The following is a 12,701-nucleotide window of genomic DNA, read 5'->3' as shown; positions in this document are numbered from 1 at the left end:
AATTTGTCTCTCGAATTCCCCAAGCAATGTTTATGATACAGAAAGTCGGTGGACCCGATCAATCTCGGTATGTATCTTGGTTTTGAGTTGGTACATGTTTGCCAAAAGCTATTGGATTACCTACATTTTTTCTTAAGTCCTTAAGTAAACCTCTCATTTTGTTCTCTTAAAACTCACTCCCCTTATTCTTGTAGAATGTCTATTTTGAAGATTCTCAATGTACATTAGAGAAATACTTTCGTCAAAACAGTGGTTCTTAATTTGGGGGGTGTGGAGGCAGGGGTGTCACAGACTCTGTAAGAAGCTGATGGAAGGTACGGCCATCTCCCCAGGAAAATGCACATACCATTTTGAGTTCTAGGGGTGCATGTCATCCCTGAAGCCCACTAGGTATGGAAATGAGCCCTGAAGGAATCTCAGAGAATCAGTCTCGGTTCGACGACTGCAAACACCAGCAGCCGCTCCCGGCCGGCCCGTACATCGCCCACCTCCGTCTGTGAGGTTCCTCCTGCCTGCCCTGGACACTCCTTACCGCACAGCCGGTGGAGGGACTTTTCAGAGTAGGTGTCTCGGTCGCAGCCTTTGCCAATGTGGCCTGTCTCCAGCTCCACCACTGCCTGGACGGATGCGACCGGTGCGTCGCATGTCTCCAGGTGGATGTTTGGGAAGAGGGCCAAGGCGCCCGTGCCCGGCTCGTACTCGATCCTATTGCTCCACCCTGCATTTGCCCACAAGTCGGGGTGGAAGAAGAGGGAAAACACATTTTAGGTTCCTATGCTGTGTACGTTTTCAGCACAGCTGCGAGCGCAGGAAAGAGAAGGACTCTCACCTTGCCACCCAGGGGCACACGTGGGCTTGACGCTGATCTTTACTAAGGCGTCTTCTGTTGCTCTTTTCTTCCCACAGTCGTAGGCGGTGACCGTCAGCTTGTACTGATGTTCTTTCCCGTAGTTTAGCTTCTCTGTGTTTTTAATATAACCTTACAGAGGGAAAGCAAACAACAAGAGTGAGAACAAAAAACTCGTGCTGTCTTTTACTTTCATTGCCTTATGCTGAAACACAAAATGCATGCGCTTTAAACCCTGTAGATACTGACCCAGGATAAACTCATGCTTGAGATAATTAACCCTCAACCTGGCAGACGTGAGCTCTGAGCACACTCTGAATTCATCTTTAAGAATTTTTTAAACAGCGGAAATGAGGCCACACAATTTGACCTCCATTTATTCTTACAGTTTCGTGTTCGTATTTTTATATTTACTAATTTACACGTAAGAATAAAATAAAATCATTCAAGCACTTCAAATATTAAGTACAAGTTCAGGCTGCACTAAATACTCTTGTTAAAAGATACACTTTGTTATAGGAAAAGAGAACTGTCTGACTCCACCCGTTTAGAACACAACTCTGCTCTTTTTTTTTTAAATTCAGTTTTACTGAAATACATTCACACACAATACAATCATCCATGATATACAATCCACTGTCCACAGTATGATAACATAGTTATGCGTTCATCACCACAATCTATCTCTGAACATTTTCCTTACATCAGAAAGAACCAGAACAAGAATAAAAAATAAAAGTGAAAAAAGAACACCCAAATCATCCCCCCATCCCACCCCATTTGTCCTTTAGTTTTTATCCCCATTCCTCCACTCATCCATACACTAGATAAAGGGGGTGTGATCCACAGGGTCTTCACAATCACACTGTCACCCCTTGTAATCTACATTATTATATAATCGTCTTCAGGAGTCCAGACTGCTGGGTTGGAGTTTGGTAGTTTCAGGTATTTACTTCCAGCTATTCCAATACATTAAAGCCTAAGAGGTGTTATCTATATAGTGCATAAGAATGTCCACCATAGTGACCTCTCGACTCCATTTGGAATCTCTCAGCCACTGAAAGTATTTCGTCTCATTTCGCATCCCCCTTTTGGTCAAGAAGATACTCTGAGTCCCACAATGCCGGGTCCACATTCATCCCCGGGAGTCATACTCTGCGTTGCCAGGGAGATTTACACCCCTGGGAGTTGGGTCCCACGTAGGGGGGAGGGCAGCGAACAGAACTCTGCTCTTATAAAAGGTCTGCCATGTTTGTAAACAGTGGAGACACCGCGTTATCATTAAGCAGCTCTGGCTTCTTTGTAAAGAAGTTAAGCTCTAGGATGAGTTAATTCTGTTCAATTACAAATGGTGGCAATGGGCCTAGTAGGAATATGAGACGGAAGATTCCAATGTAATAAAGAACAGAAAAAATGTTTAGTAAGGAAGTTGGCCTCCAAAAAGCGGTCTGGCCTTTGTCCTGGCTCCTGGGTACCAGGGGTCTTTGTTATGGCCCCTCCCACACATGTACCTGGTGGTTATGTTAACAAGATATTGTGTGTGCACGTGTGTGTGTGTGTGTGGAATGCCATAAAGACCAACCAGGGGATTAGAGGGTTGGGCTTTGAGTGACATGGGGGTGGGTGGGTGGGCTGGAGACTGAGCGTAACCAGCGGCCACAGATCCCAGCAGTCACATCTAGGTAAGGAAACCCCATGACTGCCTGGGACCCCAGAGCTCCGGGGAGCCTCCCTGCTGGCATCGGGTCCTGGCTCAACTCTGCGGGGAGGGGACAGAGAAGCCCTGCGTTGGGAGGCCCACCCAGATCTCCCTTATGTGTCTCTTCTTTTGGTTCCCTCTTATTTGCATCTTTTTATATGCATATATTATTTTTTAAAAAAAATAAAACTGTAATCATACATTTAATGCTTTCAAATTATTGAACCTGATAGGGTAGAAGAAACCCCTAAATTTGTAGCCAGCTGATCAGGAGTGTGGGCGGCCCTGCAAACCCCTCAAACTTGCAGCTTGTATCTGAAGTGAGGGTGGTCTCGGGACCACCTCTCAACCTGTAAGGTTTGACCCAACTCTGGGCAGCTCGAGTCAGAATTACATCCCGGTGATTGACAAGGGTCAGCCTATTCAGATGCATGTTGGCTGAAAGATGGAAGATCAAAAAACATAAAAAAAAATGTTAAGTGGGGGCTTTTTATTTGATTTTGGTGGCAAAAGAAAAAGAGGAGAGCCTTGTAAGAGAACGCAAGACTTTCAGAGTGCCAGAGAAGGAGCAGTCAGGGGACAGGGTGAAAACTTAGAAGTGAAACACGTGCACACCACGTTGGGTCTCCAGTCTGGGAGTTTTGCGAGGTGCTGACGGAGCACCCCATCGGTAACCTCTGGTTTGAAGCCAACCAGCTCCAAAGGACCTGTGTCTCCCTGAGCCGGCACCCTTGCTCCTCCGCCCTTACCGTCGTTGTCAATAGCAAACGGCACGTCTGGGGTGACGATCTCGTAGCTGCAGATCTGGCTGAACTGAGGCGAGCAGTCTGCGTCCACGGCCTCCACCCGCAGGATGCTGTCGTGCTGCTTCCCCTCGACGGCGGTGGCCTTGTAGGACTTCTCCTTGAACACAGGGGCGTATTCGTTCACATCGTTCACCTGGATGTGCACCGTGGCTCTGGCAGAGGCGAAAAAAACAGCTGTTCATTCTTACTCCCAAGATACAAGAATCCTGCCCTATTTTAAAATGTCCTTCCAATAACTTGTTTTGTAAAAATAATAACAATGAAGCTGAAAATGAACTGATTAACTGATCTTAATGCAGCGGGAAAAAAGGAAAGTTAAAATAGGGATTTGGGTTGACTCTTCAGGTCCTGAGAATAAGCCAACTGGTAAAAACTCAATACACTCAAAGAGACTCGGAATTTTCTTTGACAACGTACGATACTATATCAGAGCCTGCAGGAGGGAAATACATTTTATCCGACATTGTCTCCTCTCTAATCATAAAGTTAAAAGTGGAGATATATTTTGTTGTAAAATTCAGAAAACATTAGAGCCAAAGGGAGAATGGGTAAGAAATAGAGAAAGCATGGGACAGTTTGATGATGGGAATTAAAACAAGTTCTGTCCTGTGTCTAAGGAATGGGGTAGCGGCCACGAGCGACCCACAGCTGGGTCCTCACAGATTCCTGATCTACCCTCTGTGGTTCCCGGGAACTCAGCCTGCCTCCCGTCCTGCACACCTATGTCCCACGCTGGCTCTTTAGATGGTGCCACTGATTGCCTAGAATTCTCTCTTCCTCCACCCAAACACCCAACTGGTCTGCCGAGGGCCATTTAATATAGAAGCAGTGAGGAGGGGGCCTGGGACTGGCAGAAGAATTGTTGACACTGGTCACGTCACTTTGCTCTCTGGACTCTTTGAACCTCGACATCTCTTCACTGGGTTAGTCAAGAAAACTAAGGAGTCATCAGGTCAGGCTACAAATAAAGAACATGCTACTTTTCTAGGGCTATTAATCAGGGCATGTTTCTGAATCAGACAAGGTGACTGATCAAAATAAAATACTTTCCAGGGAAAACAAGAATGACGAGAAGTAGTTCACCAGTACCGGCCACCTTCACTGTTCACAGGAAGCCTGTACACAGCCCCGGAGCCTGCATACAGCCCAGGTAGGCTGCACACACACTGGGGAGCCTGCACGCAGCCCAGATATGCTGCACACACACTGCAGAGCCTGCACACAGCCGAGGTGAGGCTGCACACACACCCAGGGGAGCCTGCACACAGCCCAGGTAAGGCTGCACACAGCCTGGGGAGACTGCAAACACCCCGGGGACCTGCACACAGCTGGGGGAGCCTGCACACAGCCCAGGTAGGCTGCACACACCCTGAAGACCCTGCACACATCCCGGGGCGCCCACAGTACTAATTAATTTTATGCCCTTAGAATTTACAGTAAAAGATAAATGTAACAACAAAATATCTTCCTCGGGAAAAAGTAGGCTTTTGAATTTTCAATACAGTCTCAGTTTCTCTTAACAGTGATTTGGCAGAATAAAATTATTTATTCACTTCTTTTTTTTCAACACTTAACGTGTGCTGGGCTCTTACCAGAAGCCATAGATGAGGGGAATCCAAACAGGCATGATTCTGCCCTCAAAGGGCTTACTATCTCACCACGGGCAACTGAGAACCATCTTCTGCCTCATAATTCAAAAGCACAGCAAGTCGTGGGAACAGGAGCAGAGCTCCCAACCGATTCTTGGCACACACACACATGCACGCGGTGTGTCATTTTTGCCCTCTGCCCGGCTCCCTTACTTGTGGGATTTCTTGGCGTTGGTGCCGTCCGGCCCCTTCCCACAGTCGTGGGCCTGGATGGTGAACGTGTAGTCCTTCTGCAGCTCACAGTCCAGTTTCTCCTTCGAGCGAATCAGGCCCTCGCCACTGGACTTATCCACCACCACCGCGTCAAAGGGGACATTCTGCCCGTGAATTTTAAATCCACAGATCTCACCTGGGGAGTCAGAGCAGAATAGGTTGGGATTTCCACCGCACCAACCTTTTGCACATCCCCTCCGCCCCGGCCGCCCACCCCCAAAGGAAATGAATGACAACAATTTGGCAGCCAGGGGTTGGAGGGTCTGTGGGCAAAGCAGGGGCACTTGTGCTTAAACATGGGTGAGTTCAGGGGCTTTAGTAAAAAGAAGCAGAGTCTGGCTTTCCAAGCAATGTGTTTACTTTGCATCCATTCATGCAGGAGTACAAAAGAGAAAGAGAAACGACAGACAGGCATTTCACAGGAGTACTTAAGATAGCTCCAGGGTAAAAGGAGATCCCATTAGCAAACAGCCAAGGCCTCTGTAACCCCAAGAGGCTGCCCGGTACTGGGGGAAGCCAGGCAGCTCTTTCGATTTGGACCAGAGAAAAGGCACAGTTAAAGTGTTGAGAGAGGAGGAAGCGTGAGGTATAAGTTCAGCACCGTAATTACAGAAATTCTGTCAAAAAAAAAAAAAAAAAAAAAAATCAAAAGAAGTAAGTCTTCCTGTGCAATGAGCCTGGCTAAAATTAGGGAATCAAAACAAATCATTAAAAATGAGAAAGGTAGAAATACCAACTTTTCAGGCATCCATTTCAACAGCTATCATCTACTATTAAGACACAATTTCTATTGTGGGGAGGGATTTGCTAGATTTTACTTTTATTTCAGACCTCAACCTACCAAACCTGAAAGAGAAACCTGCCTCAGAACTTAACTACATGTCAGGTGGCTTACAAACTTAATTAGGAGTTAAGAGCTATTGGTCCATTCTTGCCATGGGAGAGCAGGTATAAATGTTTTGAGGTGTATATAAAACTACAAAAAGTATTCGTAGAAAAATAAGACTGAACTCTTCCAAAATCCCAACTAGTAGAAAATTGTTACAAAGCAAAAATTCTCTTCAAACTTAAGTTTGATTAAAAAAAAAGAAAAAAAAAGCACAGGATTATCCATATAGTTCAAATGGATGTCTGATTTCCAGATATTTCTAACCAAGGGTTTGGTTACATACAATTTCCATCAATATATTTAAAAATAGAAACAAAGTAGGAGAATAAATAGGGGTAAAAAAACAAAAGCATGACAGTTTCTTCTGTTTAAGGGCTGATTCCCAATTTTATAAACAAAAGTTAGTGGGTTAATATTCATAAGAGGGATAGAAAGAACCCTTTATCACCTTCTTTGGTGACTGTCACCTCAAAACTCTCTAAAGGGAGAAAAGATAAACCCGTGTCAGTAATACAGAAAGGAATGAAGACGGAACAATAAGGAAAAAAAGTCAAAGATGCACATATTATATAGAAAGGCTTGACATATAATTTAACAAAGAGCTGAGGAGCCAGCTGCTGGAATGGCTAGAGCAAAATTGGATCCTCAGTAGCAAAATGTCACTTTGAATTCAACTTACCAGCAACTACTGTGCCATTTCGAAATTACACTAGCTTACAGATGAAATAGTGCTATCACACTTTCAAATGTCATGAGGATTTTTAAATGAACACTTTTTAATGATAACAGTTAATAAGTACACCTATTTATTATTTTACTGTTTTTGGATTTTCATTTTCAAGCTGAATTCTCTCTGCTAGATTCTGGTAACCACCACTGCATCATCAGGTTAATGAAACAAAAATGTGGATCAAAAGGTTTTAACCCTTTGTTCTTGAGCAGAATAAAGAATCAAAATGTTCAATCAAGGCAAGAAATAGAAACCCCTCTTCTAAGGGAATATCTGGTTAAATGTGAACTGAAACCAGATTAAATTACTATCTAGTGATGCTATAATGATCATTGTTTTTATTATGTGAAATTACTGTTCTACCAGTAAATCCAGCTCACCACACCCAGAGGCTACTCAGGGAGCAGAAACAGCTGCTCCCACCAGAGGCCCTGGGCCTCACCAACTGTACCCTACTCCCTCCAGCGGTTAAGGGTTATGGGGCCTGGATTCCTTTGGTTTTCTAAAGGGTTTTTCCTTATCTTTGTACGTCCCTAAGCAATCTGCTGTTTGCTGTTTCGTTTTGCTTGTTCTGGGATTTGAAAAAAAAAAAAAGGTAGCTCATGGCTTGCAATTTTTGTGACTTGCTTTTTTCACTCAACCTTGTGTAATGAGTGAACTATAGAATGTACATCAACAAGGATAAGATTCATTCATCCTTGTTGATGTACATTCTATAGCTTACTCATTTTCACTACTACAGAGTAGTGAGAATCCAATGAGTTGATACATGTAAAATGATTAAAACACTGCCGGCTCTCAGATAGGGAGAGAATATTTGGAAACCATATATCTGGAAAAGGAATAAGATCCAGAATATATAAAGAATTCCTAACATTCAACAACAAAAAGACAAACACCGATTTCAAAAATGCACAAAGGATTTGAACAGATACTTCTCCAAAGAAGTTATACAAAAGGTAAATATAAGCACATGAAAAGATGCCCAGCATCAGCAGTTATTAGGGAAATGCAAATCAAAACCACAATGAGATACTATTGCATACCCACCAGAATAGCTATTGACAACAACAATTAAAAAAATAATAAGTGTTGATGAGGATGTGGAAAAACTGGAACCTTTGTACGTTTCTGGTAGGAATATAAAATGGTGCAGCTGCTATGGAAAACTTGAGTGGTTCCTCAAGAAGTTAAACATAGATTTAAACATGACCCACCAATTCCACTCCTAGATATATACCCCAAAGAACTGAAAACAGGAACTCAAACAGCTCCTTGTAGAACAATGTAATAGCCGCATTATTCACAACAGCCAAAAGGTGAAAGCAACCCAAGTGTCTACAAACTGATGAATACATATTCAAAATGTGATATATCATATAATAGAATATTATTCAGCCATAAAATGGAATGAAATTCTGATACATGCTACAATATAGATGAACCTTGAAGATATTTTAAGTGAAATAAGCTAAATACAAAAGGACACATACTGTAAAATTCCATTCATATGAGTTATCTAGAATAAGCAAATTCATAGAGACAAAGTAGATTAGAGGTTACCAGAGGCTGGGGGGCAGAGAGGGACTGGGGAGTTATTGCTTAATGGGTGCAGAGTTTCTATTTGGGATGATGAAAAAAAGTTCTGGAAAGAGACAGTGGTGATGGTTATACAATATTGTGAATGTACTTACTGCTACTGAATTTTAAGCTTAAAAATGGCTAAAATGGTAAAACAACAACAAAAAAACACACAAACAACTGCCCGGCATGAAGAAAGCACTCAATCACTGTTTGCTCTTACTACAATTATCTTCACTGTGGAATGCACTGTAATTCCAGTTTGGGGCTGTTTACGAACTCAACTCTAACGGAACGTCTGTCCACACCTCCTGCTGTACTGCACAGATTCCCTCTGGAGCTGTACTCCTGATACAGCAGCCACTAGCCACATGTGTGCGGCCGTTAAAATTAAAATTCATATGAAAACTAAGATCTAAAAATGTAGTCCCACAGTCACACTAGCCCCATTTCAACAGCTTCATGTGGCTAATGAACTGGAGGATGCAGACACAGAACATTTCCATCCTCACAGCAAGTTCCAATAGTCAGCAGCGCTCGAGAGCAAGGGGCAGCAAACAGTGGCCCGTGGGCCAAAAACGACTTGCTGCTGATTTTTGTACAGCCTGTATGCTAAGAATGCTTTTTACCCTTTTAAAATATTTTGTGACACAAGAAAATTATATGAAATTCAAATTTCAGTGCCCACAGCAATGTCTTGCTGGAACATAGTCATGCCTGTTTGTTCACGTTCGTCGATGGGTGCTTCTGTGTTACAACCGCAGACTTCACTGCAGCATTGAGTTGCGGACAGAAGTCTCGTGGCCTGCAAAGCCTGAGCTACTTACATCGGGCCTTTACATAGAAGTTTGCCGATCACTGCTCTAGAGACGCATCTATGAATACAATTGCTGGGCACAAGACATGTTGAGCTGTTTTCCAGAATGTATTAATTCATTATGCCATGTTTATAATCTTTTGTATGTATTATTATTGCATAATACATTTTAAAATAGGTCAAGCTGCCCCAATGCCTCAGTTTTCGACTTGGAATTTGCTGTTCTGCAGAGAGGACGCGGCAGTTTGCACTACCGGAGTTGACGACGTTGGCAGTGACTGCCACGTCCTTTCCTGACGGAGGCCACTCTAGGTTAGAGCTGGCCTAAGAGCCCCGAGACACAGGCTGTGCTAAATAAGGCTTTACAGACAGTTGCCATTCCAGTAATGTCCAGATCGCATTATCCAAGAGCAGGGGCTGTCTGCCAATGGCTACAGGAGACTTAAGCCTCTCTTTTGGCTGGGGGAAGGGGCCTGGCAGCAGACAACCATTTCCCTTATCTCTTTCTAATCTATCCAAGGTCCCTGGGCAACGCAGTTGTGCTTATTGTCCAGGTCCAAGCTCTCCTCTCGACAGCTTTGAAAATCAATCATTTATTATGAGCACTAATTCCTGTACCAACCAACTGAAAACCAGAGCTCAACAAATATTTGTCAGATCCTATTCTGCCCATTCCAAATGTAAGAAATTCCAAGTTCCATACAAACAGAAGACAGCATTGTAAATAGTATGATTTTAACTAGTTTTACCAAAGAACATTCACATAATGATCCAACAGAAGTATAAGCAAATAACATTTGCCAGCCACTGCCTTGGGCACTGTGGACACCAAGTGAGCCCTGCCCACAGGTTTACATATTATCATGGTTTACATACTATCGTGCCTGTTGACTCACAAATAAAAACGGAAGTATGTATAGTCTGTCAATAATGATAAATACTATGGCAACAAATAAATCAAGAGGGGAGCATCGGAGGGCAGTTTTATGCTCCAGGTGTTTCAGGAAGGCCTCACTTCTCAGCTCAGGCTTGAGCGGAGACCCCACTTATCTGGGGAACAGTTTCAGGAGGGTGAACCGCGGTGCAAAGGCCCCGAGGCAGGCGTGGTTTGGGAACAAGGACGTCCATGCCACTGAAGGAGCTGAGCAAAGGGGAGAACGGAAGATGAGGTCAGACAGGGACACAAAGCTACGCTGTGCAGGGCCTCTCAGGTGACAGCAAGAATTGAGGCTTTTCCTGCAAGTGAGAAGGAGAATTTTAAGCAGAAAAATGACATTGGCTTATATCCTGAAACGATCCATCTGGCTGCTGGGCAGAGGGAAGCAGAGGGCCTGGAGGGTGAGTGGTCCCGGCAAGAGATGCCAACGGCCAGAACCAGGGGCCCCGAGTGGGGGTGCTGGCAGGTGGTCAGAGACAGTGACGGCACGTGCCACGGGACGGCAAGTGGGAAACCGTGAGGATGAAGGTGCCTTTACGGAGACGGAGAAGCCTGCCGAGGGATTTCTAGAGGGGGGATGGCAATCAATACTCCTGCTTTGACACATATCTACGTTACAATTTGTTAAGGGGAAAAAAAAAACTTGAAGCTGTTCCCTAAAAGACCTGATCCATTTATAATGAGAACAGCAAAAATGTACAGTTACATCTTTTCCACCAAACCCTACCTTTTTTGGCTACCACCAGGATTTGGTGCCTGAAATGCACTGGAACTTATTAAGCTCTAGCCAGGCTGGGTCCTTTCACCTACGACGGCCTAAACACCGTCTTGCCAGGTAGTCCCTCAGAGTGCAGGTGGTAGGGACTGCACCTGGGTTTCCCGCACTGAGCCTGGGTTTCCCGTACTGAGCCTGGGTTTCCCGCACTGAGGCCGGGTTTCCCGCACTGAGGCTGGGTTTCCCGCACTGAGCCTGGGTTTCCCACACTGAGCCTGGGTTTCCCACACCGGCTGTGCCCCTGCCCTGTCCCAGCTGAGCCTCCTTGGCCATCTGCAAGTGGGACCAGCACACCTGCAGCACAGGGTTGCCATTTATTCATTCAAACTGTGACACTGATTTTAATGCAGAAGATGGATTTGATGGGAGCGAGGTGACGGGCAATGAACAAGTTAAAACTATTTTAGTATTTCCGATGAGATACGGTAAGGGCTAAACTAAAGCAGCTTCAGTAGAAAACATTTATGGGATTTTTAGAAGGATAAGACTTGGTAACCGAGGGAAGAGAGAGAGGGAAAGGGTCTGGAGTAACTCTCTGGTGCCATTTAGGGAACCCAGACACAGAGGACAGGGAAGGACTCAGGAGAAAGTGGAGTTCAGGGTTTTGTTCTATCTGTCTCTGCCAACTTCTTGCTTGCTGGTTTGGTTTTTTGTTGGAGCATTTTGAAGCAAATCCCAGACATTATATTGTTTCATCCACAAATATTTCAGTATGTATCTCTAACAGGTAAGGGCTTTTTCTTTAATGTAATTAAAACAACATCATCACAGACAAAATCAATAATAATTCATTATTTTCATGGTGTATATCCTTCTGCCTCTCAAATGTACCCTCAAATTTCAATTTATGATATTCCTCCCCAAACAAGAGACCAACTTCTGTCCATAATACCATCCTGCCAGGCACTCATTTTTCTCCCCTGCATCAGTTGTATACAGTTCTGCTAGTTACACATATACAGTGTTTGCACATGGGGAGGTACATGGTAGTGATGTGCGTTCCCTCCCTGTAGCCCCATGGAATGAACACCTCCACCCCTTGGGATTCTCGGTCGGCTATCCTAGACTCAGCCCTCTCCTCTCAAACACATCCCTGAGTCTCAAAAGGAAGGACCTCTCAAAATCACCTCTCAGATTCTATTTCTTTCTGTCCCTTTTCCACTCCCTTCAGATTTAGAACCACTGCTAGATAAATCTACCTAGAGCCGGCTTTCACCAAGGAAATGCCCTACCAGGTTTCCCCGATGATACGCTAGTCTAGGAAGGGAACAAACGTTTTCCTTCTCTTTTTGCATTCATTCCCCAAGGACCACCTGAAACAGTCAAATGTACTAAAACCTTTTTAAAGAGCAAAACACAACAATATAAAAGTGGATGAACCCAACAAAGAAGAGATTTGACTTCTCAAGGTCCAAAGGCAGTGTCCAGGGTTCCTAGCAGACAGAACCTCCCTTCCTCATCTGTCCCTTTGATAACCTCAGCCTCAGGCTGGCCCCAGGTTCTAAGTCTTCTTCCAAATCTGAGGATGGCTCAGACTACCCTTCTCTTCCCGTAATGCGGCATGTACCTCTAGAGCCTACCCTGAGAGTGCCCCCGGCTCTCAGGAGCCAGACAGCGCAAGTGTTTCCTTCATCCTTTAGGGCTCATCAGCACTGGCTCCGACAGCTGAGCTTCTTTCGTTGCAAGCAACAGAAATCCATTCTAGTTGGTTTAGACAATGGGAATTTATTGGGAAGCCATCGGGAACTCATGGGATTG

The 12,701-nt window shown here is 44.4% G+C and overlaps 1 protein-coding gene across 4 annotated transcripts in view; it reads right to left on the bottom strand.

Moving 5' to 3' along the window:
- The window catches only part of CLSTN1 (calsyntenin 1), an 83,554-nt gene that overhangs the window by 18,021 nt on the left and 52,832 nt on the right, over positions 1–12,701 (bottom strand). For 2 of the 4 annotated variants that reach the window (XM_037828580.1, XM_037828582.1), the window contains exons 3-7: positions 6,552–6,581; positions 5,155–5,350; positions 3,296–3,504; positions 830–979; positions 533–718 (exon numbers count right to left, since the gene is read on the bottom strand). In XM_037828580.1, the coding sequence (XP_037684508.1) occupies positions 533–718; positions 830–979; positions 3,296–3,504; positions 5,155–5,350; positions 6,552–6,581 (771 nt within the window). The remainder of the gene's footprint in view (positions 1–532; positions 719–829; positions 980–3,295; positions 3,505–5,154; positions 5,351–6,551; positions 6,582–12,701) is intronic. The other 2 variants (XM_037828581.1, XM_037828583.1) reach the window with 1 other exon arrangement.

This window comes from Choloepus didactylus, chromosome 2 (assembly GCF_015220235.1).
Source record: "Choloepus didactylus isolate mChoDid1 chromosome 2, mChoDid1.pri, whole genome shotgun sequence".
NCBI lineage: Eukaryota > Metazoa > Chordata > Mammalia > Pilosa > Megalonychidae > Choloepus > Choloepus didactylus.
The sequence above is the reverse complement of the archived record's forward strand: the minus strand, read 5'-3'. Positions and strand labels throughout refer to the sequence as shown.